The 26,291-nt window shown below is 41.2% G+C and overlaps 1 protein-coding gene across 1 annotated transcript in view; it reads right to left on the bottom strand.

The window, feature by feature from the left end:
- Positions 1 to 219: 219 nt before the first annotated feature.
- The window catches only part of LOC110496550 (Y+L amino acid transporter 2), a 30,476-nt gene continuing 4,404 nt past the window's right edge, over positions 220 to 26,291 (bottom strand). The window contains exons 4-10 of the mRNA XM_021572516.2: positions 16,001 to 16,126; positions 15,605 to 15,749; positions 15,190 to 15,313; positions 8,826 to 9,026; positions 8,474 to 8,623; positions 8,115 to 8,298; positions 220 to 4,100 (exon numbers count right to left, since the gene is read on the bottom strand). Of these exons, the coding sequence (XP_021428191.2) occupies positions 4,006 to 4,100; positions 8,115 to 8,298; positions 8,474 to 8,623; positions 8,826 to 9,026; positions 15,190 to 15,313; positions 15,605 to 15,749; positions 16,001 to 16,126 (1,025 nt within the window). The 3' untranslated portion in view covers positions 220 to 4,005. The remainder of the gene's footprint in view (positions 4,101 to 8,114; positions 8,299 to 8,473; positions 8,624 to 8,825; positions 9,027 to 15,189; positions 15,314 to 15,604; positions 15,750 to 16,000; positions 16,127 to 26,291) is intronic.

Genomic DNA, 26,291 nt, shown 5'->3' with positions numbered 1-26,291 from the left:
ATGACAACCGTTAACATGTATACATCAACACCATTATGGAACAACTTCTAGGAGAGACTAGAACTTAACCGTCAATGGACACAACCCGCCGCATAGGAATGAATGTCAAGACTGTAACATGACAACATGGGGGATTGTGGAATAAGAACATGTTACTGAAATGTTCTGAAGGATGAAGTGATGGGTGGTGGAAATAGAGGTAGAGGCCCATGTGTCCTCTGTGCACAGCTTTTTATTAACATTTGGACAGTAAAGATGTTGCAGATAAACAAAATAACAGTCATTACAAAGATCCTCTTCTTGGTATGAGAGAAACAATGTCAAGGACACCACTATAGCCTGGTTCTATAGCCGCTGGCAGGACTGCACAAAGCGATGTGCGACCAGGCTAACACGCCCACATCATATATCTTCCTAGGCTGTGTTTAAACAGACAGCACAATACTGCAAAAAAAAACATTTTTTTAAAGAAGCTGATAGGATTGGTCAAAAGTCCAATTGGTGAAAAAGGATCCGAAATGGGCTGTCTGGCGAAACGCAGCCATAGAAGGCCGCACAACAATATAAAAAATGGCCTACATTTGGTCTGGCAGACAACACATTTACAAAAGGCACAAGTGAAAACCATACTCTGGCTGCATATAATACTCTTACAAGAACAACAAGAGAAACGTACACACCACTGATTTCCCCTGTGGGAGATATTTTATTCAGCAAGTTCAGACACCCAAATATAATATTCCTACTAAAGATTGAAACAGAAATGCCTGTTGTTCTGTAATGTATAGTGATGGACCTAGTCACTCATTGTGAAGTTAAACCTTTGATTTGTAAAGTAACATGCTATACAGGAAATGTATATTTCAGTCACGTGGATGGACAGATTGAAGTTAATGAGTTCATTTGTTAAAATGTCACCAGTACTTGGAATCCATAGTTATGCAGTAATGTAGAGTAAAAATGATTGCAGAAAGTGAACCAACAGCAGTTGAAGATAGTGATATCACCAAGGGTGACATTGATAAAGTGATATCACCAAGGGTGACATTGATAAAGTGATATCACCAAGGGTGACATTGATAAAGCGATATCACCAAGAGTGACATTGATAAAGCGATATCACCAAGGGTGGCATTGATAAAGCGATATCACCAAGGGTGACATTGATAAAGCGAGTGACACGGGTCGACCACAGTCCATATTGGCTCTGCCATAACCTGGCCAGAATAATTCCCAAATGTAAAAATGGATTAATGTGCTTTATAGGTGAAAAATCTGTCGATGTGCAAGGCACCTATCCCTAATTGCCAATTTCAGTCACTCTGAAACAGCATCTGCTAAATTATTACAATTTCAAAAATGTACACCTGACCACTGAGAACTATAAAAAGTGACCAAAAAAAAAACCTCCAAAAACATTCACATAGCAGTCACACATCCATGGAAATGTTTCTGTTTCACATTCAGTTCATGTAATGCAAACAAATTGATTTGATTAACAGGTGACAGGACTTGGTAAACAGCTTTGGATGGAATTAGATAATTTATTAAAAAGGGTCAATATGCAATTGCTACATCGATTTTTAGACTTATAAATTAATGATATGTACCCATTGATTCTTGAAGAATATAAATTATAAATGCCTGATGAGCTTAGTTCAACTGACTTTCACCATTAGAACCGAGAAAAAGCTTACATTTTGTTTGTAAACAAAGTAAATGTAAACAAACGGCCTCAAAATGGTTAAGACTGTCATTTTGATATCATGGATGGTCAGTCCTTGCAGTCCTTTGAGTGGCTATATTTCTCCCTCAGCTTTTTACCAAAACAGGGGCAGGGAGTACCCGTTTTATTTAACTCGGCAAGTCAGTTAAGAACAAATTCTTATTTACAATGACAGCCTACAGGCCCAAACCCAGAATGCGCTGGGATAATTGTGCACCACCCTATGGGACTCCCAATCACGGCCGGTTGAGATACAGTCTGGATTCGAACCAGGGTGTCTGTAGTGATACTTCTAGCACTGAGATGCAGTGCCTTAGACCACTGCGCCACATTGTTATAGTTAAAACTACTGATTGCCCCTTTAAAGCAAATTTCCAATGACAAGATACATGCATACACCAATAAGAGACAGCGCATTCAGAACAACTACTTTTGGATGCTAGTGCCCAGAGTACAGTGATCCACAACATTGACTTGCTCTCAACAACCTGAAGTTCATAAAACTACCACTAGATGGTGCATAGAAATCAAATATGTCTCAGCCAGTAGATTTAATATTTGATCGGGCTTCTCAATGAATTGCATTGTAAAGGAGATGTTGCATTCCTCTAATCCTGCAAGCTGCATCAAATGTTCATCCAAATTGCATGAATGTGCATATTTACAGCATTGAATCCTACCAAATTCATGTTGTTGGATTTCTAGGTCTATAAAAAAATAACAATAGAGAGCAAGACATGCATGACACCATGACAAGTCTATGGCAGAGAGGTCATGAATAGGATCGCCATCTCATGGGTATATTTTTTTTATACAAAAAAATAAAATAAAAACATTGAGACCAGTCCTCTGTATATTATTGGAAACACATCCTTTCTACATTTTCAGCAACTGTCCTTTTGGTTCTTCAGATAGGCTTATGGTTTGAAATGAAAACGTCAGTAAATGTAACATCTTAAAATCAAGCACAAAATTCAGTAAGTGCTGTTAACGTGCCACTGCTGGTGATTTCAACGCTGTCTTAGAGAGCCAGCTTGGTGTAATAAGGGCATAGGCTACAAGTCAATGTCATCTACAGGCCTACATGTTCCTTTCTGGACATCAATAGGGCAACCATGGTAACAGCTGTAACAATGTCAGTAACTGGTGATCTTGTAACATTTCCTGTGTGTGCCATGGTGTGCAAGGCCAATAGAATGATAGCATCCATGTGAGGCCGAAATTGGGCAATCGGCAACAGTAACTAAATTACTATCACCTGACAGATTAATGGTGAGAAATAACACAGTAAAGAGAAAATGCAATCTATTCTTATGAGAATGAGCATGTGTCAGAGACAATCTCTTATCTTGGTTTGGTAGAGAGGAATAAAGAAGATAAAAAAGGACATTACAAAGTGGTCACAGAATATGGACCACTTTGTTCTTCTGGGGCAGCAGGTAGCCTAGTGGTTAGAGCGCTGGACTAGTAACCGAAAGGTTGCAAGATCGAAACCCCGAGCTGACAAGGTAAAGCGCTGTTGTTCAGGCCATCATTGAAAATAAGAATGTGTTCTTAAATCGACTTCCCTAGTTAAATAAAGGTAAAATAAAATAAAAATTCACCGTCTGTCAGCTTCACCAATAAACATTACTTTGATGCCATAACGGCTCAACCCATGGCAGTTTCCATATAGTACATGAGTCAGTCACTTGACAGCCACTAAGTTGGAGAAATCTTCAATGACCAGTAAACAACCAGACAGGCAGTTTGTGCACACACACCACCTGGCCTAGTGCAAGTATGGCCAGAATGGGCATCTTTGACTGACACTTCCATCTTTCAAAACAAATAACTAATTTAATATTTAAAAAATATCAATTTTCCACTAGCTTTATTCAGTAGGTCCTGCTGATGAAAACCTACTCCTCCTAAATGGTCAGTAGGGCCTGTTCAAATCTCCATTTGATATTCTTGCGTTGTTAAATGGTTAAACTCCCATGGTTGATCGTCTCCATAGGTGTAACCAGTAGGAGTGAACTACATTGTGCTGCATGCATGTGGTTGTCAGAGTCCACCGGCACTAGAAAGTGGCTTTCCTCAGCACTGAACACACACACACTGTACAGTCCCATAGGACAAGCAAGTCACACATTATTAATAATAAAGTCCTGGCAAAAAATTAATTCAAAACAAATGTTCATCATTGGCACAGAAGGAGTGCAGCTGTGATTGTGGTCTGCCTGTTTCCACCTTTGGCTCAGTATCTACCTCCATCCCTCCACACCTCCTTTCATCCCTCACTCCAGCTTCTCCTCAGGGATGTTGTCCAGGTCTAGGTCACGTGAGGCCACACAGCACAGACACAGCTTCTGGGTGTTCAGGGAGATCGCATCTGGGGAAAGGAAATAGAACCAGGAAGTGTCAAATCCAAGCACAGCTCCCCAAAGCAAAGTGTTACAACTTTTAGTGCCCCCAACCAGCCAGTGATTGTCAAGAAAATAACAGTCGTTCTCATGGTTGACTGTTAATTAACCAACATATTTAGTATCTACTGGCTTCCCTACAAGCCACTGATGCAGACCTTTTTAACATGTAGTTGTTCCGAGGTCTTATAAATCCATGTAATACTGCCTACACTTACACAATAAATCATTTATTTATTTTAGACAGGTCTAAAGAAACATGATATAAAGAAAATTGAGTCTATTTCAGAAAAACAGAATAGCATACTCTGAGTTGTCCTTGTGGTAGGTCCTGTTCTGGCTATGCCAAACTAGTTCATTTAGCAGAAACGATTTGCTTAGAATTATGTGGCATTATTTATAGTATGAAGAATACAATTGAACAAAGCTGAATAAAATATAAAGGATATTTTATCCAAATGATTCGAGGGAGTGCACACATGCGGCAATTCTGTGTTGAGCAGTTAACAAAGAAATGGGTATTCCCAGGAGCGCAACTTTGGTTTTAGAAGTGGGAGGAGTCCGCTGGGTGCTAAAGCACACCATTGACTTGTATTCCTATATGCTTCATTTAGAGTAATTAATGCAACTTTAGTTATTCTACAAACGTTGGGCTATATGTTTAGATTTGATTTGAATAAAGTTGCTTGAAAGGCATGAGCTCTGTTTTGTTTTTAGTGCAGGCTGTACACACTACATCACTCTTTCATTCACAATTTTACAAGCACTTGATAATGCCTTGAATTTTACGGCGGCATCCCCTTCTGCGGCCAGTGGCCGCTGTGCCTTTGGCCCGAGCGCTGCGAGCACCGCTCACTCGCATTGCACATCACGTGATCGGGTCTTTCACAGACTACAAGTAAAGACAGACACATCGGGGACGCAAATGCGTGCGTCTTTATCCTATTCCCGAGGTGCATATCGAAGATACTGGAAGAACTGTCCACATTTACCTTACCAACAGCAAAAGCACTAGCCTATGTCAATCTACTATCCCCAATAGTACAAAAGTCAACCTATTCTGTGTGAGAAATAAATATTCCAGTCTGTGCCAGTTGTGCGATGCGATAGATCCCAAATCAATAAAACCACTAGCATCAAAAAAAGTTCACGCAACACGGCTGATGCAAAATATCAAAACGTTTAGCTTAAAATGTTCATAAACTGTTATGCTATTTCTTCACATTTTAAGCGCAGCAATGCACTCATGGTAGTAGGTTGTAAGCGCGAATGTTCCTTAACGGCAAAACACCAGTATCAAAAGTGACCGCAAATGCAATTATGCATGTAATGTTTTTATTATAAAGGTGCATTTTTATGGTGAAAATGATGTTCCCCAAACTTGAAATTCACGCGATGCTTATGTATGCCAGTTAAGCTCTACGCCCCTTGTAAAGCAGATTAATGTGCATAATTTTAAGAAGTTATTTGGTCTCTTTAGTGTGTGCGACTACGATTCTAAAAAGGTCGCAAAAATAAAAGGCATTGTTTCTTGTCATTCACAAGTGATAATTCACAATAGGCTAATATTGTCACCCATCAGACTATTTTTGATTTAATCTCCTCTTTACATATACGTGAAATTTGTTTTGATTTAGAATGGGCCATTATCAAGCACCCGTCTCAAAATCGTGTCAGCGAAAAAAGGACATGTCATCTATGCACTTAAATAGCGAATGGAGGACGCTTTTGCCGTGGTTTATTTTCATGCCAGCCAGGTAGCTATACTCCTGTTGTAAAGATAAATAATGTGCTGAATATTAGGAAAGTTGAGAAATAAATACAGTAGGCCTATAGCCTATAGAGAGCTGATGGGATCCTCTGTTTAGTAGAAGCCATCACTCTGTTTCTTCAAATAATTACAAAGCCTATAGAAATGTTGGGCAACATGAGCTCATGGGCTCTCATGAAGTGTTTGATTAGATTTTCGAAAACATTTGCATTGATGTCAGATTGATTAGAGGGACAATGGAGTGCTAAGTACCAGGAAGTTAGCCAGTTTGGTAGGCTACTAATGACCATCAGCAGCATCAAAGCTTGGAGAAGCCTAATTACCTTGACTAAACAGTCATGTTGAATTTGACTGCCTTCATGATGGCCTGTGTGAGGGTAATATGGTCACAGCAACAGCCCTACCTCCAACTACAGTAGATCTAACTTTGGCTGCCCAATTACAAAATCACAAGGTAACCATGATATGAATGGATAGCTTTCCACCATGTACAGTGGGGCAAAAATGTATTTAGTCAGCCACCAATTGTGCAAGTTCTCCTACTTAAAAATATGAGAGAGGCCTATAATATTCATCATTGTTACACTTCAACTATGACGGACAAAATGAGAGAAAAAAAATCTAGAAAATCACATTGTAGGATTTTTTATGAATTTATTTGCAAATTATGGTGGAAAATAACTATTTGGTCAATAACAAAAGTTTATCTCTATACTTTGTTATATACCCTTTGTTGGCAATGACAGAGGTCAAATGTTTTCTGTAAGTCTTCACAAGGTTTTCACACACTGTTGCTGGTATTTTGGCCCAATCCTCCATGCAGATATCTTCTAGAGCAGTGATGTTTTGGGGCTGTTGCTGGGCAACATGGACTTTCAACTCCCTCCAAAGATTTTCTATAGGGTTGAGATCTGGAGACTGGCTAGGCCACTCCAGGACCTTGAAATGCTTCTTACGAAGCCACTCCTTCGTTGCCCGGGCGGTGTGTTTGGGATCATTGTCATGCTGAAAGACCCAGCCACGTTTCATCTTCAATGCCCTTGCTGATGGAAGGAGGTTTTCACTCAAAATCTCACGATATATGGCCCCATTCATTCTTTCCTTTACACGTATCAGTCGTCCTGGTCCCTTTGCAGAAAAACAGCCCCAAAGCATGATGTTTCCACCCCCATGCTTCACAGTAGGTATGGCGTTCTTTGGATGCAACTCAGCATTCTTTGTCCTCCAAACACGTTGAGTTGAGTTTTTACCAAAAAGTTATATTTTAGTTTCATCTGACCATATGACATTCTCCCACTCTTCTTCTGGATCATCCAAATGCTCTCTAGCAAACTTCAGACGGGCCTGGACATGTACTGGCTTAAGCAGGGGGACACGTCTGGCACTGCAGGATTTGAGTCCCTGGCGGCGTAGTGTGTTACTGATGGTAGGCTTTGTTACTTTGGTCTCAGCTCTCTGCAGGTCATTCACTAGGTCCCCCCGTGTGGTTCTGAGATTTTTGCTCACCGTTCTTGTGATCATTTTGACCCCATGGGGTGAGATCTTGCGTGGAGCCACAGATCGAGGGAGATTATCAGTGGTCTTGTATGTCTTCCATTTCCTAATAATTGCTCCCACAGTTGATTTCTTCAAACCAAGCTGCTTACCTATTGCAGATTCAGTCTTCCCAGCCTGGTGCAGGTCTACAATTTTGTTTCTGGTGTCCTTTGACAGCTCTTTGGTCTTGGCCATAGTGGAGTTTGGAGTGTGACTGTTTGAGGTTGTGGACAGGTGTCTGATAACTGATAACTGATAACAAGTTCAAACAGGTACCATTAATACAGGTAACGAGTGGAGGACAGAGGAGCCTCTTAAAGAAGAAGTTACAGGTCTGTGAGAGCCAGAAATCTTGCTTGTTTGTAGGTGACCAAATACTTATATTCCACCATAATTTGCAAATAAATTCATTAAAAATCCTACAATGTGATTTTCTGGATTTTTTTTCTCATTTTGTCTGTCATAGTTGAAGTGTACCTATGATGAAAATTACAGGCCTCTCTCATCTTTTTAAGTGGGAGAACTTGCACAATTGGTGGTTGACTAAATACTTTTTTGCCCCACTGTATATGTCTTCAAACAAAGTCTACCTATCATTCCCCACGAATCAATCTTTCCTGTTGAATCATGTCAGCTCTATTCATTACATCTTAAGGTTGTTTCAGCCCAGTCTCACCGAGCATCCTGCCCAGGAAGGCAGGCCTGGAGGAGGGGGGCAGGTGGATACAGATGTAGTACACTGGAGCTCCAGACAAAGCCACCCCGATACCAACCAGAGAGTTGACGGTATCACTGTAGAGAGGTACTACCACCAGGAACACACTGCATAGGCAGTACACTATAGGGAAGAACAGAGAGAGCTGGAGAGAGGGAGAGAAAGAGGGAGAGAGAGCGCGCAAGTGGGGGGACACTCAACATGAATTATGCATTCCATCATGTTCTCACATTCCTCAGAGCAGTTGACAAAATAACTGATAGAAAAGTAGATGACTGACAGGAATTAAGACATTTAGTAACCGTGAATAAGGTCCTTACCTTGACGGGCCGGGGCATGTTGGGAGCCTTGAACCGGAGGTATATCTGGCTGGCGATGGAGAGGCCGATGAACAGCCAGTAGTTGAAGCTGAAGTAGTTGATGAGCTGGAACACGTCCTTCACGCACAGGTAGATCAGAGACATGCCTCCCTGCAGGAGACACAGAACACTTCAGAAGTCTGATCCTATATCAGACATGCCACCCTAAACCAGACAAAGACAGTGCCCACACACACCAGCAGGATAAACCCTATATTTCTACAGAGAAAAAGGATTGTAAAGCTACTATATACAACATCACACTCCCCATCAATCACTGTGTGACATGACATTTAAGTCGTCATTCACTTACGTTGAAGAGCAGTGCTGGGATGGGGGTGTAGCGCTCGACATGGATCATGCAGAGGACGTTGGGTAAATGGCCCTCCCTGGAGCCCACGAAGAACAGCCTGGAGACAGCAATGATGGAGGAGTTGAGTCCTCCGTAACAGGAGATGGCCACTGACAAGGGGATCAGCCACCGAGCCCAGCCCAGGACCAAATCAGAAAAAGTCTTCAAAGACAAGACAACATAGGTTCACATCTGGTATTTGGCTACAGAAACCTTGGTTAGGCTGTGTTCCATTTATTTCAACCAATTCAGCAATTTATTGCCTTTCCTTGGGGAAAGGCAATAAGTAAACATAATTTTCTGTTTACTTCCTGAATTGCAATGGAATTTACCCCATCTCTGCTAGCAACCGTCAACACACCTAAAAAGGACACTTACTCAGGGCATTCTGTAACTACATGATCATTATTAATTACCATAGTCCTGTGTACAAGCTAACCTCAGCAGCTAGAGGACTTTCCCTCCTCTTGGTTATCATGTCAGTGAGAGTCACAGGAGAATAGTATAGCTGGTGCCCCAGGCAAGCAGAGCAGCCAGTCTCCTACTGATGATGTCATAGGAACCAGAGAACAGCAACAGCTGATCAACTAGCTACACTGAACAGATGCTGCCAATTAAGACCTGCCCGTGACCTGCTAATGGTTTAACCATGGTGTGTGTGTTTGAAAAGAGAAGCCTTTTTCATTCATCATGATTGACTTAACATGGCAGGTCCCAACTCATCCATAACCCTACTAGTGGTGAGCGATTAATCAAACATTTGTTTTATTAAATAACTAATTGACAGACGCCTGTTCAATTACTTGAATTCCATTTACTTCTGTTTTTTGTGAGCTCAACGCGCAGTTTCTCTAGAAATAAATCAAATAATTAGAGAAATTAAGTCAAGAACAAATGTGGGACGCTGGGCTGAAGGGAGTTATAGATTTCATTAGGCAAATATTGAACATAATTACTATGTTTCTGTGCTAAACTAACTGCAGAGCCTCCAGAAACTATTTATATCCCTTGACATTCCACATTGTTGTGTTACAGCCTGAATTCAAAAATGGATTCAATTGTTTTTTTTTACCACATACAATGCCCCATGATAAAGTGAAACCCGGTTTAGAAATATTTGCACATTTTGTGAAAATGAAATACAGAAATCGTATTTACATAAGTATTCGCAGCCCTGAGTCAATATCTTGTAGAAGCACCTTTGGCAGTGATTACAGCTGTGAATCTTTCTGGGTAAGCCTCTAAGCTTTCCACACATGGATTGTGCAACATTTGACCATTTTTTCTTTTCCAAATTCTTCAAGCTCTTTCAAATTGGCTGTTGATCATTGATAGACAACCATTTTCAGGTCTTGCCAAAACTGTAACTCGACCACTCCAGGACATTCACTGTCTTCCTGGTAAGGAACTCATGTAGATTTGGCCTTGTGTTTTAGATTATTGTCCTGCTGAAAGGTGAACCAATCTCCCAGTGTCAGGTGGAAAGCACACAAACAGGTTTGCATCTAGGATTTTGCCTGTGCTTAGCTCCATTCTGTTTCTTTTCTTATCCTGAAAAACTCCAGTCCTTAACGATTACAAGCATACATACACATAACATGATGCAGCCACCACTATGCTTGAAAATATGGAGAGTGGTAGTCAGTAATGTATTGTATATGCTCCAAACATTGTATTCAGGACAAAAATATATTGTCTTGCCACATTTTTTGCAGTATTACTTTAGTGCCTTGTTGCAAACAGGATGTATGTTTTGGAATATTTTTATTCTACACAGGCTTCCTTTTCACTCTGTCAATTAGGTTAGTATTGTGGAGTAACTACAATGTTTTATCCTCAGTTATCTCCCATTACAGCTATTAAACTCACTGTTTAAAATAAATCACCATTGGCCTCAGGGTGAAATCCCTGAGCAGTTTCCTTCCTCTCCGGAACCCAAATTAGGAAGGACGCCTTCTTTGGATGGTGTATCAATACACCCTGTCACTACAAAGTGTAATCAACAGTAATTGGTAATACGCAGTCTTAAAAGTAGGGCTAGGCAATACAGCCACAATTATATCACAGTATTTTTAGTTTTTGAATAATACAAGTTTTACATTTGCTTTATGAATAGTGAGTGATCCTAGCGTGGCAACACATACATTCAATTAGTCTTTCTCCACTCTGATTGTTTTATACTGTTCAATTCAACCAAAACATATTTCAGCACTAATAATCATTTCCTGCACTCAATTACAGTGGTGGGAAAAGTACCCAAATGTCATACTTGAGTAAAAGTAAAGATACGTTAATAGAAAATTACTAAAGTAAAAGTGACCCAGTAAAATACTACATGAGTAAAAGTTAACGTATTTGATTTTAAATCTAATTTGATCAAATTTACTTATAAATCATTAGTATAATGATCAGTATAAATCATTTCAAAATTCTTATATTAAGCAAACCAGATGGCACCATTTTATTTACGGATAGCCAGGGGCACACTCCAACACTCAGACATAATTTACCAACAAAGAATGTGTTTAGCGAGTCCTCCAGAGAGGCAGTAGATGACCAGGGATGTTCTCTTGACAAGTGTGTGAATTGGACCATTTTCCTGTCCTGCTAATCATTCAAAATGTAACAAGTACTTTTAGGTGTCAGGGAAAATGTATGGAGTAAAAAGCACAGTATTTTCTTTAGGAATGTAGTGAGGTAAAAGTTGTCAAGTAAAGTACAGATACCAAAAAAAAAGCAACTTAAGTAGCACTTGAAAGTATTTTTACACAAATAATTTCCACATAGGGCTGCATGATATGTGCAAATAACCAAGGACTTATTTTTAACCAAATGTTACAAATGCAATTTGACTTGCGAATTAGAGAAACTGTTGGAATCATGTAAATAGAGTGACAGTTCAAATTCTATAGTTAAAATATAAGAGTGGGCACTGAATACAGTGTTGTTTGAGATGACAACAAATGAAAATGCCAGGGATGAGTTATCGTGACAGGGTAGGAACTAAAGTGTTAATACGTGTTTCCTAGGGGACCCAATATGCACGGGCAAACATTGCATGTTCTCTCTTAGCTACATCATGTAGGTAACATATTCTTGCTTTGCATATTCCTCTTTGATTTAGAAGATACTGTTGCAAACGTGATGGTTTAAGTCTACCCCATCACTTGTATTATCAGGCTGTAACAGCTAGCTACGTTTGCTCTTACTCAGTACATTTATTAGCGGCTAACAGTTAGCGTCTCACAGGATTTAGAGCAACTTGCTAAGACGTTGCTTTGCTGCTGTAAGAAACAAACTAATAATGTCATTATAGAACGCTAGTGTATTTATATTAATTAAGAAGCACGGCATTGTCGTCATTAACTTTGTTGCATTTGCTACATTGACCATGCAGACTGAACGCGTCTCATGGTTGAGGATGCGCTCCTTGAGTGACAGGGGGCGGGGCTAGGTCTGTGGAAAGTGACACGGAGAAAAAGAGCGGAGAGCGATGACTCAAGTAGCGATGTAAAACTATCAAAATTGACATTACACATGGCGTATCACATTTAAAAAATCAAACATTCAAATACCGGTATAGAAGGTAAAGTAAAATCCCAAACCGGTCCCTGCATCAATACCGGTATATCATAAAATACGGAATACCGCCCGCCATACTTTGAATAACTAGTAAAATGATTGTCGAGACAGCTCTGCAGCATACTTAGGCAGCTACTAGCGATGAGGGTTTTGAAATAATTTCACTATTCGAATGGTATCATGAATAATTGTGAAATATGTGTTTGACCTGAGCACTGCTGCAGGAGGGAGAGACGCTGGTGCTCTATTGCAGCTATTGAGGGGCCGAAGAGATGGGAGCAAGCAGACGGAGGGAGACTCAGTTAGCCAAGGCAACTCAGCTAACGTTACAGCCAAGACTACAGTCGTGGCCAACAGTTTTGAGAATGACACAAATATAAATTTTCAAAGTCTGCTGCCTCAGTTTGTATGATGGCAATTTGCATATACTCCATTATGAAGAGTGATCCTCTTTGCCATGCTAATGAACTGAATCCCCCAAAAACATTTCCACTGCATTTCAGCCCCGCCACAAAAGGACCAGCTTGACATCATGTCAGTGATTCTCTCATTAACACAGGTGTGTTGACGAGGACAAGGCTGGCGATCACTCTGTCATGCTGATTGAGTTTGAATAACCACCCAAAGCTTCAAAAGGAGGGTGGTGCTTGGAATCATTGTTCTTCCTCAGTCAACCATGGTTACCTGCAAGGAAACACGTTTCGTCATCATTGCTTTGCACAAAAAGGGCTACACAGGCAAGGATATTGCTGCCAGTAAGATTGCATCTAAATCAACCATTTATCGTATCAACAGGAACTTCAAGGAGAGCGGTTCAATTGTTGTGAAGAAGGCTTCAGGCCGCCCAAGAAAGTCCAGCAAGCGCCAGGACCGTCTCCTAAAGTAGATTCAGCTGCGGGATCGGGGCACCACCAGAACAGTGCTTGCTCAGGAATGGCAGCAGGCAGGTGTGAGTGCAACTGCACGCAGTGAGGCAAAGACTTGGCCTGGTGTCAAGAAGGGCAGCAAAGAAGCCACTTCTCTCCAGGAAAAACATCAGGGACAGAATGATGTTTTGCAAAAGGTACAGGGATTGGACTGCTGAGGACTGGGGTAAAGTAATTTTCTCTGATGAATCCCCTTTCCGATTGTTTGGGGCATCCGGAAAAAAGCTTGTCCGGGGAAGACAAGGTGAGCGCTACCATCAGTCCTGTGTCATGCCAACAGTAAAGCATCCTGAGACCATTCATGTGTGGGGTTGCTTCTCAGCCAAGGGAGTGGGCTCACTCACAATTTTGCCTAAGAACACAACCATGAATAAAGAATGGTACCAACACATCCTCCGAGAGCAACTTCTCCCAACCATCCAGGAACAATTTGGTGACAAACAATGCCTTGTCCAGCATGATGGATCACCTTGGCAAAAGTGATAATTAAGTGGCTCGGGGAACAAAACATCGACTTTTTGGGTCCATGGCCAGGAAACTCCCCAGACCTTAATCCCATTGAGAACTTGTGGTCAATCCTCAAGAGGCGGGTGGACAAACAAAACCCCACAAATTCTGACAAACTCAAAGCATTGATTATGCAAGAATGGGCTGCCAGGATGTGGCCCAGAAGTTAATTGACAGCATGCCAGGGCAGATTGCAGAGGTCTAGAAAAAGGGTCAACACTGCAAATATTGACTCTGCATCAACTTCATGTAATTGTCAATAAAAGCCTGACACTTATGAAATGCTTGTAATTATACTTCAGTATTCCATAGTAACACCTGACAAAAATATATAGACACTGAAGCAGCAAACTTTGTGGAAATTAATATTTGTGTCATTCTGAAAACTTTTGGCCATGACTGTACCTAACTTGTAGCAGCCAATGTTATTTATCAAACATTTATCACTATAACAGTGCATGTCTTGATTGAGCTAGCAACCTATAGCAAGCTAAGCTAATTGAGGAAACGCTGCGCTTTATCCCCAAACCCATTCAGATAAAACAGCTTACCTGTTGGTTGCTCGTTGTAGCCTACTCATCATTTCGCAAACTTTTAATTACATAATTCTATTCCTTCTTGCATTAGTGAATTTGCGCTCCACTTGCTACACATTGAGCCACTTTGATTGGCCAACAAACAACCTACACGTGAAGGCTACCAGACTTCTTATGGGGCATATCATAATAATGATATTGAAAAGTTGTTTTATTAAATTAATCATTTGAAATATAATGGTAAATCCTTGTACGCAACATGGATGTTTACATTTTATTTTAGAAAAAGCCTTTGTGAAAAATAGGCCTATTTTTTTGCCAACATTTATACTCACAAGTACTTGAATACTAACGTCAGTTCGTATATTCGAATAACCGTGCACATCCCTACTATCTAGCTAAATAGGATGACAAAGACCTTGCACTATAGGGAGCACAGGGATGACGTTAGATGGTTGGCTGCTACTTCCTGAACAGAGATAAAATGACCAAGGAATTAAAAATGAAACTGATATTTTATTATTTCAGAGTAATTTCCTTTTTCTATTGACATCTACCGAATGTGGAACTGAGAAGACAATGGAATGTTTTCGGCAATTGAACGTTCACTATTTTGGGCTTTGGAATCTCCATTAAAAAGCTATAAAATAATTCTCATGTCATTATTTCAGAACTCATTTAATGTTTTAAATGATCTAATCCAACCTCAAAATGCACCAATCGCTCAACATTAAACCCCACACAACCTCAAATCCAGAGCAGAGTAGAACTCACCATAGCCACAGCATCACTGGCCAGCACGGTGCCAGCATCCATAACGGTGTAGTAAGCTATATTAGTCAGAATGTAGATCACTGTGACGATGGGCATGGAGATCCCTATTGCCAATGGGAGGTTCCTGGTAGGAATGGATAAAAAAAATTGATAGAACGCTTTATAAAAATAGAAGGACAAACTTTGCGGGGAGAGAGAAACCTTGACAGGAACCAGACTGCCAGTGCCGGGCATACGTTCCTTGTCTATATATAACAAGAGTCAGACTAAGACGGGTCAAGAGAGGACTGGCAGTGCAGGGCTGGTGGAACATAGGAACAGTACCACCCAACCCTATGCCATACCGGGGTATACAGTAGCGCTATTTCTTTCCAAAATTAAAAATAAATATAAACATCATGACAGATTGCCTCACCTCTTCGGGTTCTTGATCTCCTCAGTGATGAAGTTGAGTGCGTCCCAGCCCGAGTAGGAGTAGAGCGCAGCGTACAGAGCCAGGGCCATGTCCCCAGGGTTCACTTTAGAACCCTTAAACAAATCCTCAAAGTTCTGCGTCTGGCCTACAGACAGAGGCCAGGGATCACATAATGAATTAGATATAATAGATTAAATAATTGAGTTAAATATCATAGCTCTTTTCCTAGTTTTCAATGCTCTTTACATTGTAAGGGGGACTCACCTCATCCACTACCAACTTTAAAAAACTCACACTCACACCTGGTCAGCAAGTGAAGCTCTATCATGAATAGGCCAGCACACTGACATTAGGGACAGGTGGGTTATGTGTCCCTAGCCAGATGCCGTACTGTACCTTGTCCCAGCTTGATCATCCCAGCAATGATGATGACAATGAGGGCCAGGACCTTGGCTACTGTAGAGACCACCTGGAGAATGGCCCCCCACTTCACCTTCATACAGTTCACACACGTCAGGAGACCTAGAGTGGGAGAGGAGGAAGAAGAATGTAGCAGACCACTCTCTGCAAGCAACTCCAAAGCAAGTGTTTCAAACCAGGGTTGGTTTAGGTAAATTCCATTTCAAACTGATGTAAACCAATGGCTTAGGAACGATTCATATCAGAATTCTTCACCTGCGGGATCGTCTGAGACCAGACACCCAGACAGTTGATGAAACTGAGGAGTATTTCTATCTGTAATAAAGCCCTTTTTGTGGGGAAGAACATTTTCTGATTGGCTAAGCCTGGCTCCCCAGTGGGCATAAATGGGACTCATACCATCCAAAAAGTTATACCTTTGACTCATCGATCCATAAAACATCCTTCCAAGAGTATTGATGATCATCCAGGTGTTTTTTGGCAAGCTTGAGTCAACTTTTTGGATGAGATGGGTCCCATTATGTCTGGAGAAAACCAAACACTAGAAAGAACCTCATACCAACAGTCAAGCATGGTTGTGGTAGTCTGATGGTTTGGGGATTCTTTGCTGCCTCAGGACCTGGGCAACTTGCCTTAATAGAAGGAACCATGAATTCTGCTCTGTATCAGAGAATTCTACAGGAGAATGTTAGGTCCTCCGTCTGAGCTGAAGCTGGGGTGCAGCTGGATCATGCAGCAAGACAATGGTCCAAAACACACAATCAAGTCTACATGAAAATGTATAAAAAGCAATGCTTTTTCCTAATCCCAAATGAGATGTTGTGGCAGGCCTTGAAAAGAGCAGTTCATGCTTGAAAACCCAAATGTCACTGAGTTATAGCAGTTCTGCATACAAGAGTGGGCCAAAATTACAACACAGTGATGTGAGAGACTGATCAACAACTACAGGACACATTTGGTTGCAGTCATCCAGTCACTGCAGTTAAAGGTGGCACAACCAGTTAGTGTAAGGGGGCAATTACTTTTTCACACAGGGGAATTGGGTGTTGCATAACTTTGTTGAATAAATTAAAAAAGTATAAATGTTTTGTTATTTGTAAACTCAAGTTCCCTTTATCTAATATTAGGTTTTGGTTTAGGAGCTGATAACGATTTTATTTTTTTGTTTGTTGAGAAAATCAGAAAGGGGGCATATACATTTTCACAGCACTGTAGTTTGAATAGCGATCCTTATTTTGTCTTCATAAACTGGGTGGTTTGAGCCCTGAATGCTGATTGTAAAATGGCGCCGGAAGAAATGGCAGCAGATTTACAGGCGCCCAACCAATTGTGCTATTATGTTTTTTTTCGTGTTATTTGTAACTTATTTTGTACATAATGTTTCTGCAACCGTATTTTACAGCAAAAAAGAGCTTCTGGATGTCAGGACAGCGATCACTTACCTCGGATTAGACAAAGATTTTTTCTTCAACAAACAAGACATTCTCCAAACACCCCACAGAGCCGACATCCACGTTATTTGCAAGAGGAAGCGACGCAGGTACAGAGGACAAAGAGCCGGATGCCTGGTCAGGACCCGGAGAAGGCGACTGGGAAAGCTGCCGTTACCGTCAATACTACTCGCCAACGTACAATCATTGGACAATAAACTAGACGAGGTACGATCACGAATATCCTACCAACAGGACATCAACAACTGTAATATCATGTTTCACGGAATCGTGGCTGAATGACGATCAGCTAGCGGGATACACGCTGCACCGGAAGGATAGAACAGCACACAAGGGGGGAGGGGGGGGCGGTCTGTGCATATTTGTAAACAGCTGGTGCATGAAATCTAAGGAAATCTCTAGATTTTGCTTGCCTGAAGTAGAGTATATTGTCATAAATTGCAGGCCACACTACTTGCCTAGAGAGTTTTCAGCTATACTTTTCGTGGCTGTTTATTTACCACCACAGACACATGATGGCACAAAGACCGCACTCAGTCAGCTGTAGAAGGAAATAAGCAAACAGGAAACCACTCAACCAGAGGCGGCGCTCCTAGTGGCAGGAGAGTTTAATGCAGGGAAACTTACAGTGCCTTGCGAAAGTATTCGGCCCCCTTGAACTTTGCGACCTTTTGCCACATTTCAGGCTTCAAACATAAAGATATAAAACTGTATTTTTTTGTGAAGAATCAACAACAAGTGGGACACAATCATGAAGTGGAACGACATTTATTGGATATTTCAAACTTTTTTAACAAATCAAAAACTGAAAAATTGGGCGTGCAAAATTATTCAGCCCCCTTAAGTTAATACTTTGTAGCGCCACCTTTTGCTGCGATTACAGCTGTAAGTCGCTTGGGGTATGTCTCTATCAGTTTTGCACATCGAGAGACTGACATTTCTTCCCATTCCTCCTTGCAAAACAGCTCGAGCTCAGTGAGGTTGGATGGAGAGCATTTGTGAACAGCAGTTTTCAGTTCTTTCCACAGATTCTCGATTGGATTTAGGTCTGGACTTTGACTTGGCTATTCTAACACCTAGATATGTTTATTTTTGAACCATTCCATTGTAGATTTTGCTTTATGTTTTGGATCATTGTCTTGTTGGAAGACAAATCTCCGTCCCAGTCTCAGGTCTTTTGCAGACATCTGACCAGAGCACCTTCTTCCACATGTTTGGTGTGTCTCCCAGGTGGCTTGTGGCAAACTTTAAACAACACTTTTTATGGATATCTTTAAGAAATGGCTTTCTTCTTGCCACTCTTCCATAAAGGCCAGATTTGTGCAATATACGACTGATTGTTGTCCTATGGACAGAGTCTCCCACCTCAGCTGTAGATCTCTGCAGTTCATCCAGAGTGATCATGGGCCTCTTGGCTGCATCTCTGATCAGTCTTCTCCTTGTATGAGCTGAAAGTTTAGAGGGACGGCCAGGTCTTGGTAGATTTGCAGTGGTCTGATACTCCTTCCATTTCAATATTATCACTTGCACAGTGCTCCTTGGGATGTTTAAAGCTTGGGAAATCTTTTTGTATCCAAATCCGGCTTTAAACTTCTTCACAACAGTATCTCGGACCTGCCTGGTGTGTTCCTTGTTCTTCATGATGCTCTCTGCGCTTTTAACGGACCTCTGAGACTATCACAGTGCAGGTGCATTTATACGGAGACTTGATTACACACAGGTGGATTGTATTTATCATCATTAGTCATTTAGGTCAACATTGGATCATTCAGAGATCCTCACTGAACTTCTGGAGAGAGTTTGCTGCACTGAACGTAAAGGGGCTGAATAATTTTGCACGCCCAATTTTTCAGTTTTTGATTTGTTAAAAAAGTTTGAAATATCCAATAAATGTCGTTCCACTTCATGATTGTGTCCCACTTGTTGTTGATTCTTCACAAAAAAATACAGTTTTATATCTTTATGTTTGAAGCCTGAAATGTGGCAAAAGGTCGCAAAGTTCAAGGGGGCCGAATACTTTCGCAAGGCACTGTAACTATTGTTCACCTAATACCTTTTTTGCACTATTGGTTCGAGCCTGTAAGTAAGCATTTCACTGTAAGGTCTACCTACACCTGTTGTATTCGGCGCACGTGACAAATAAACTTTGATTTGATTGGCTGACCGCCGTGGTATATGAGATTGTATATCACGGGTATGACAAAACATTTATTTTTACTGCTTCAATTACGTTGGTAACCAGTTTATAATAGCAATAAGGCACCTCAAGGGTTTGTGATATATCTCTAAAATACCACGGCTAACGGCTGTGTCCAGGCACTCCACGTTGCGTCGTGCATGGTAACAGCCCTAAGCCATAGTACATTGGCCATTTACCACACCCCCTCGGTCCTTATTATTTAACTATACTAATGGTACTTAGAGTGCTAATAGCTGCTAACACATGAAGCAGGAATGTGGCTTAGGCCACATCACACCCAAGGCTAACAGAAGGATCGTGCAAACTGAAAAGTTGCAAATCTTATGTTGAAGAGAGTTCAAAATGTTGGATTTTATTTGATTTTTTTTTTTTTTTTTTTTTTTGAAGAGTTAGATCTTACTACACATTTTATTTTTTTAAGAGACAACCTCTGGTAATAGATTATCTATATACACACACAACTGCTAAATCATTGGAATCATTGGTTTCAACAAGGACCTAATGTTGCTAGTCAGTGTGTTTCTGCTTCAGGGAGAATTTCTACAATGGCGTCACACAACAACCAAATGCTTCCATGACATGTTTGTGTTCTGTTGTCATGGCCTATGGCATTTATGTACATCAAGCTCTGCGTTTTGGCAACATGGATTCCTTAGCATTTAGTGGAACAATTATACCTACATCTTTTCAGAAACATGAGTAGCATACACTGTTAGTTGCAATATTAAAATGACATTTAAAATCCCCCACAAATAACTGAGCAGATTCTCAGTTAGCTACTAAGATGTTACCAGGTTGCTTCCGCATAGACCTTGGCCTCCTACACTAACCAGAGAATCAGCATTCCTTTACTCACTCGTATTTCATGAAGGAACGTGTGAGAATGTCTCCCCAGACCCATAAAGAGAACAAGCATTTACAGTTGGCCTAATTCCTGAGGGGATTCAACTAAATGCCAAGTCAGGCTGTTCTTTTATTACAGATCCCTCTGACTCAACATAACCCCTTTTGAGGCTTCTACACATTTGTCTGACAAAGCACACTTTTTTTTTTTTTTACCTTGGAGTGGCTCAGCTCCAACTGAAAAACACACACACTCACATTCATATCCCCCTGGCAACTGCAGAGCTGACACAGGATGAGAGAAACAAACAGCAGGACTGAGAAAAACAAAGAGAACACAAGTGCACTTTAAAGCTAGACCCAGTTGAGACCCAGTTGAGACCCAGTTATATAATTTGTATTCATGCAATATCACACTGTCTCAGAGACAAAAAAATCCCCAGGGAAGACAATGTCAAGAAACCCAGGCAGAGTTCTTTAGTGGCAGCTGGGCCAGCCACCCTTTGATCAGTCAGTATCAGACAGCTGATGTTCTCGTTTGCGTGTAGCCAACAAGCATGTAGGCTACTCTACTCTAAGTGGGATCAGCTTTGGACGTTAAGGCAGTCAAATGGAATTCTAATTTACAATTAAAGGCAGCAATAAAGGCAGCCTACATTTGTCTTATGTGATATTTTGATTAATACCCCTTAGAGCTACCCCCCTACTTTGTGCAATTTCTGCCTGAAGACATACCCAAATCTAACAGCCTGTAGCCCAGGCACAGAACCAAGGATATGCATATTCTTGGCACCATTTGAAAGAACTGAAGTTTGTGAATTGAATGTAGGAGAATAACACAATAGACCTGGTTTAGATAAAACAATGAAAAAAACATACATTTTTATTTTTATATTATCATCTTTAGCATGAACAAGATAAAACATACATTCAGATAGGATGATGGGGACAATTTCAGTGAAAAATATAAGAGGGCAACAGTACTTGTGCAAAGTTTCAGAATGATAACTTCCAAAACGTGTGCTACATGACATTTATCATGAAGTCACCCAGGTGTCCCACACAAGTATAACTTTATACAAAATACCAAAATGGTATTTATATCTATTTATATAGCCCCAGCCTAAAACCCCAAACAGCAAGCAATGCAGGTGTAGAAGCACGGTGGCTAGGAAAAACTCCCTAGAAAGGCAAAAACCTAGGAAGAAACCTAGAGAGGGACCAGGCTGAGGGGTGGCCAGTCCTCTTCTGGCTGTGCCGGGTGGAGATCACAGTGGTTGTAGAGGGTGCAACAGGACAGCACCTCAGAGTAAAAATGAACAGTTTAGGGTTCCATAGCCACAGGTAGAACAGTTGAAACTGGAACAGCAGCAAGACCGGGTGGACTGGGGACAGCAAGGAGTCATCATGGCAGGTAGTCCTGAAGCATGGTCCAAGGGCTCAGGTCCTCCGAGAGAAAGAGCAGACTTAAATTCACACAAGACACCGGATAAGACAGGAAAAGTACTCCAGATAACATACTGACCCTAGCCCCCACCCACTTTGCCATATAACCCCACCAACTTTGCCAAAACTCTAGACAATATTCTGCTGCTGATGCCAGACCAGTCTCTTTCTGATGTAAAGCAGAGGGCCACTGAGCATGTGATGGGAGACTTCATCTTGCAAACACAGCAACGCCTCCATGCTGTTCCCTTTTGGCCCTTAGGCACATCCATGCCTGCACAAATATATTTGGGCAGATGAACACTTGTGGCAGGAGCAGAAGGGACAGGGCTTGGTGCAGTGGTGCTGTAGCCAGCAAGCTCCTTGATGCTCCCTCTAATGTAGACTGATTGGAGGAAGCATGCTGGCTGTGTTGAGATGTATGGGTTTGCATTCTACACTAATAATATATATATATATATATATATATATATATATATATATATATATATATAAAAATAAAGGGAAACTTAAACACCACAACGTAACTCCAAGTCAATCACACTTCTGTGAACTCAAACTGTCCACTTAGGAAGCAACACTGATTGACAATACATTTCACATGCTGTTGTGCAAATGGAATAGACAACAGGTGGAAATAGGCAATTAGCAAGACACCCCCAATAAAGGAGTGGTTCTGCAGGTGGTGACCACAGACCACTTCTCAGTTCCTATGCTTCCTGGCTGATGTTTTGGTCACTTTTGAATGCTGGCGGTGCTTTCACTCTAGTGGTAGCATGAGACGGAGTCTACAACCCACACAAGTGGCTCAGGTAGTGCAGCTCATCCAGGATGGCACATCAATGCGAGCTGTGGCAAGAAGGTTTGCTGTGTCTGTCAGCGTAGTGTCCAGAGCATGGAGGCGCTACCAGGAGACAGGCCAGTACATCAGGAGATGTGGAGGAGGCCGTAGGAGGGCAACAACCCAGCAGCAGGACCGCTACCTCCGCCTTTGTGCAAGGAGGAGCAGGAGGAGCACTGCCAGAGCCCTGCAAAATGTCCTCCAGCAGGCCACAAATGTGCATGTGTCTGCTCAAACGGTCAGAAACAGACTCCATGAGGGTGGTATGAGGGCCCGACGTCCACAGGTGGGGGTTGTGCTTACAGCCCAACACCGTGCAGGACATTTGGCACCAGAGAACACCAAGATTGGCAAATTCTGTGCTCTTCACAGATGAAAGCAGGTTCACACTGAGCACGTGACAGACGTCACAAGAGTCTGGAGACGCCGTGGAGAACGTTCTGCTGCCTCCAACATCCTCCAGCATGACCGGTTTGGCGGTGGGTCAGTATTTCTTTGGGGGGCCACACAGCCCTCCATGTGCTCGCCAGAGGTAGCCTGACTGCCATTAGGTACTGAGATGAGATCCTCAGACCCCTTGTGAGACCATATGCTGGTGCGGTTGGCCCTGGGTTCCTCCTAATGCAAGACAATGCTAGACCTCATGTGGCTGGAGTGTGTCAGCAGTTCCTGCAAGAGGAAGGCATTGATGCTATGGACTGGCCCGCCCGTTCCCCAGACCTGATTCCAATTGAGCACATCTGGGACATCATGTCTCGCTCCATCCACCAACGCCACGTTGCACCACAGACTGTCCAGGAGTTGGCGGATGCTTTAGTCCAGGTCTGGGAGGAGATCCCTCAGGAGACCATCCACAACCTCATCAGGAGCATGCCCGGGCGTTGTAGGGAGGTCATACAGGCACGTGGAGGCCACACACACTACTGAGCCTCATTTTGACTTGTTTTAAGGACATTAGGACACTTGTTTTAGGACACTTGTTTTAAGGACATCAAAGTTGGATCAGCCTGTAGTGTGGTTTTCCACTTTAATTTTGAGTGTGACTCAAAACTATTGATAATGTTTGTGTGATTTTGTTGTCAGCACATTCAACTATGTAAAGAAAAAAAGTATTTAATAAGAATATTTCATTCATTCAGAGCTAGTGTGTGTTATTTTAGTGCTCCTTTATTTTTTTGAGCAGCATATACATACATACATACATACATACATACATACATACATACATACATACATACATACATAGGCTATGGTCGTTCTCATACAAACCCTCACAATGACTAGCTAACGTGTACTTTACCCATTTTATTACATCTTTATATGTTGCAAATAAAATGTAAAAACAATCACATAATATTTAATATTAATTTCAAACAACGGCATTAGCATGAGAGCAACTTACCAGTCCAAAACAATGTCCTCTCCGTTCAAAAAAAAATATGCTTCAGTTTCAGAATCAAAGCTATGGGAGCTAATGAGTCTTCAAAAAGCAGATCTGTCTCACTTTCACGATCAATTTCCTCAAATTGTTTCTACATTCGTATATCTAGTCTTAGAAATAGCTTTCCTTGACTTATTCGCCATGATGTTGAATAAATAAACAGCTGAAGATGCAAGTCACCGAAATACTGCTGTGCGTAATAAGCGTCGCTCCTTCACGATTGAATTGGCAATGGTGAAAGAACGGTCCTTACGCCAGCGTTCAATGGAAAGGTTTGTCTTACAACAAAGAACCATGGGATATTGCAGTTTACCTCTGCTCATTGGCTATCTACCCAGCTAGAGTTCAAGACGATCAGTGGTCATTGGGTTAAAATACAGTCAATCAACGAGACAGTGGTCATATAATTGGTGCACAATGGGCTTGTCTTCCAATTGGTTTTTCCGGGTCAATACGTCCCGCAAAATGACCCATCAAGTTTGGTTGTGTTACAAACAAACAGTTGATTGCAAGGAAACCAAACATGACTGGATAAAGTCAGGGAAAGTCTGTCTATTTTACGTTGAAAATTGAATGACACAAAATTCAACAAGATAAGCGTTCACAAAATGTTTCGTGTTAGGCTATAAAAAATGGATTTAACTGAACCAAAGACCATTCATTGTGTAACAATGAGCCTTGGGATTGCAACCAGAGCAAGATCTTCAAAGGTAAACAATTTATTTCAATGCAATCTGTGATTTTGTTACGCAAGTGCTGGTTGAATAAGTAGTTTGATATGGGGGTCTATGCTCAGATAATCGAAGCGTATTCTTTCGCAATAAATCTTTTTTTAAATATGACAACGCAGTTGGATTAACAAGATTCTAGGCTTTTGAAGCATGTGAGACACTTGTATTTTAAGGAATGCTTAATATGACTATTTGTGGCGAACACCGTATGTTGTCGAATTCAAACCCGCATCCGGGATGGGTAGTTCAGAGAGGTTATTAATTAAAAGACAAAAAAAAATTAAATTAAACAATACTACATTACTTCCTATTAGCAATACATTTATTGTTTGAGAAACATGAGCATGCTCATCGGTTTCTGTTTCGTTGGTGTAATTTTAGCAGGAAACTAATATTTTGGCTGGTAAATTTTCCATCTAACTGCCAGTGGCTGTTGGACCAAAAATACAATTTTAGGCCCTGGTTATGACATGAATTTGTCCGGGATGCTGGCCTTCTAGGCAGAGTTCCTCTGTTCAATGTCTGTTATTTTACCCATCTTCATATTTTATTGGCCAGTCTGAGATAAGGCTTTTTCTTTGCAACTCTGCCTAGAAGGCCAGCATCCCGGAGTCACCTCTTCACTGTTGACGTTGAGACTGGCGTTCTGCAGGTACTATTTAATGAAGCTGCCAGTTGAGGAATTGTGAGGCGTCTGTTTCTCAAACGAATGTACTTGTCCTCTTGCTCAGTTGTGCACCAGGGCCTCCCACTCCTCTTTCTATTCTGGTTAGAGCCCGTTTGCACTGTTCTGTGAAGGGAATAGTACACAGCGTTGTACAAGAGCTTCAGTCTCTTGGCAATTTCTCACATGGAATAGCCTTCATTTCTCAGAACAAGAATAGACTGACGAGTTTGAAAAGAAAGTCTTAATCGAACCCACAAATGCTGATGCTCCAGATACTCAACTAGTCTAAAGCTGGCCAGTTTTATTGCTCCTTTAAATCAGGACAACAGTTTACAGCTGTGCTAACATAATTGCAAAAGGGTTTTCTAATGATCAATTAGCCATTTAAAAAGTATAAACTTGGATTAGCTAACACAACGTGCCATTGGAACACAGGAGTGATTGTTGCTAATAATGGGCCTCTGTACGCCTATGTAGATATTCCATAAAATTACATTTAAAAAAAAATAAAGCCTTTTCCAGCTACAATAGTCATTGACAACATTACCAATGTCTACCCTGTATTTCTGATCAATTTGATGTTATTTTAAATGGACAAAAAAAACATGCTTTTCTTTTAAAAAAACAAGGACATTTCTAAGTGACCC

The sequence above is a fragment of the Oncorhynchus mykiss genome, chromosome 18, assembly GCF_013265735.2.
Source record: "Oncorhynchus mykiss isolate Arlee chromosome 18, USDA_OmykA_1.1, whole genome shotgun sequence".
NCBI lineage: Eukaryota > Metazoa > Chordata > Actinopteri > Salmoniformes > Salmonidae > Oncorhynchus > Oncorhynchus mykiss.
This window is presented reverse-complemented; position numbering and strand designations above follow the sequence as displayed.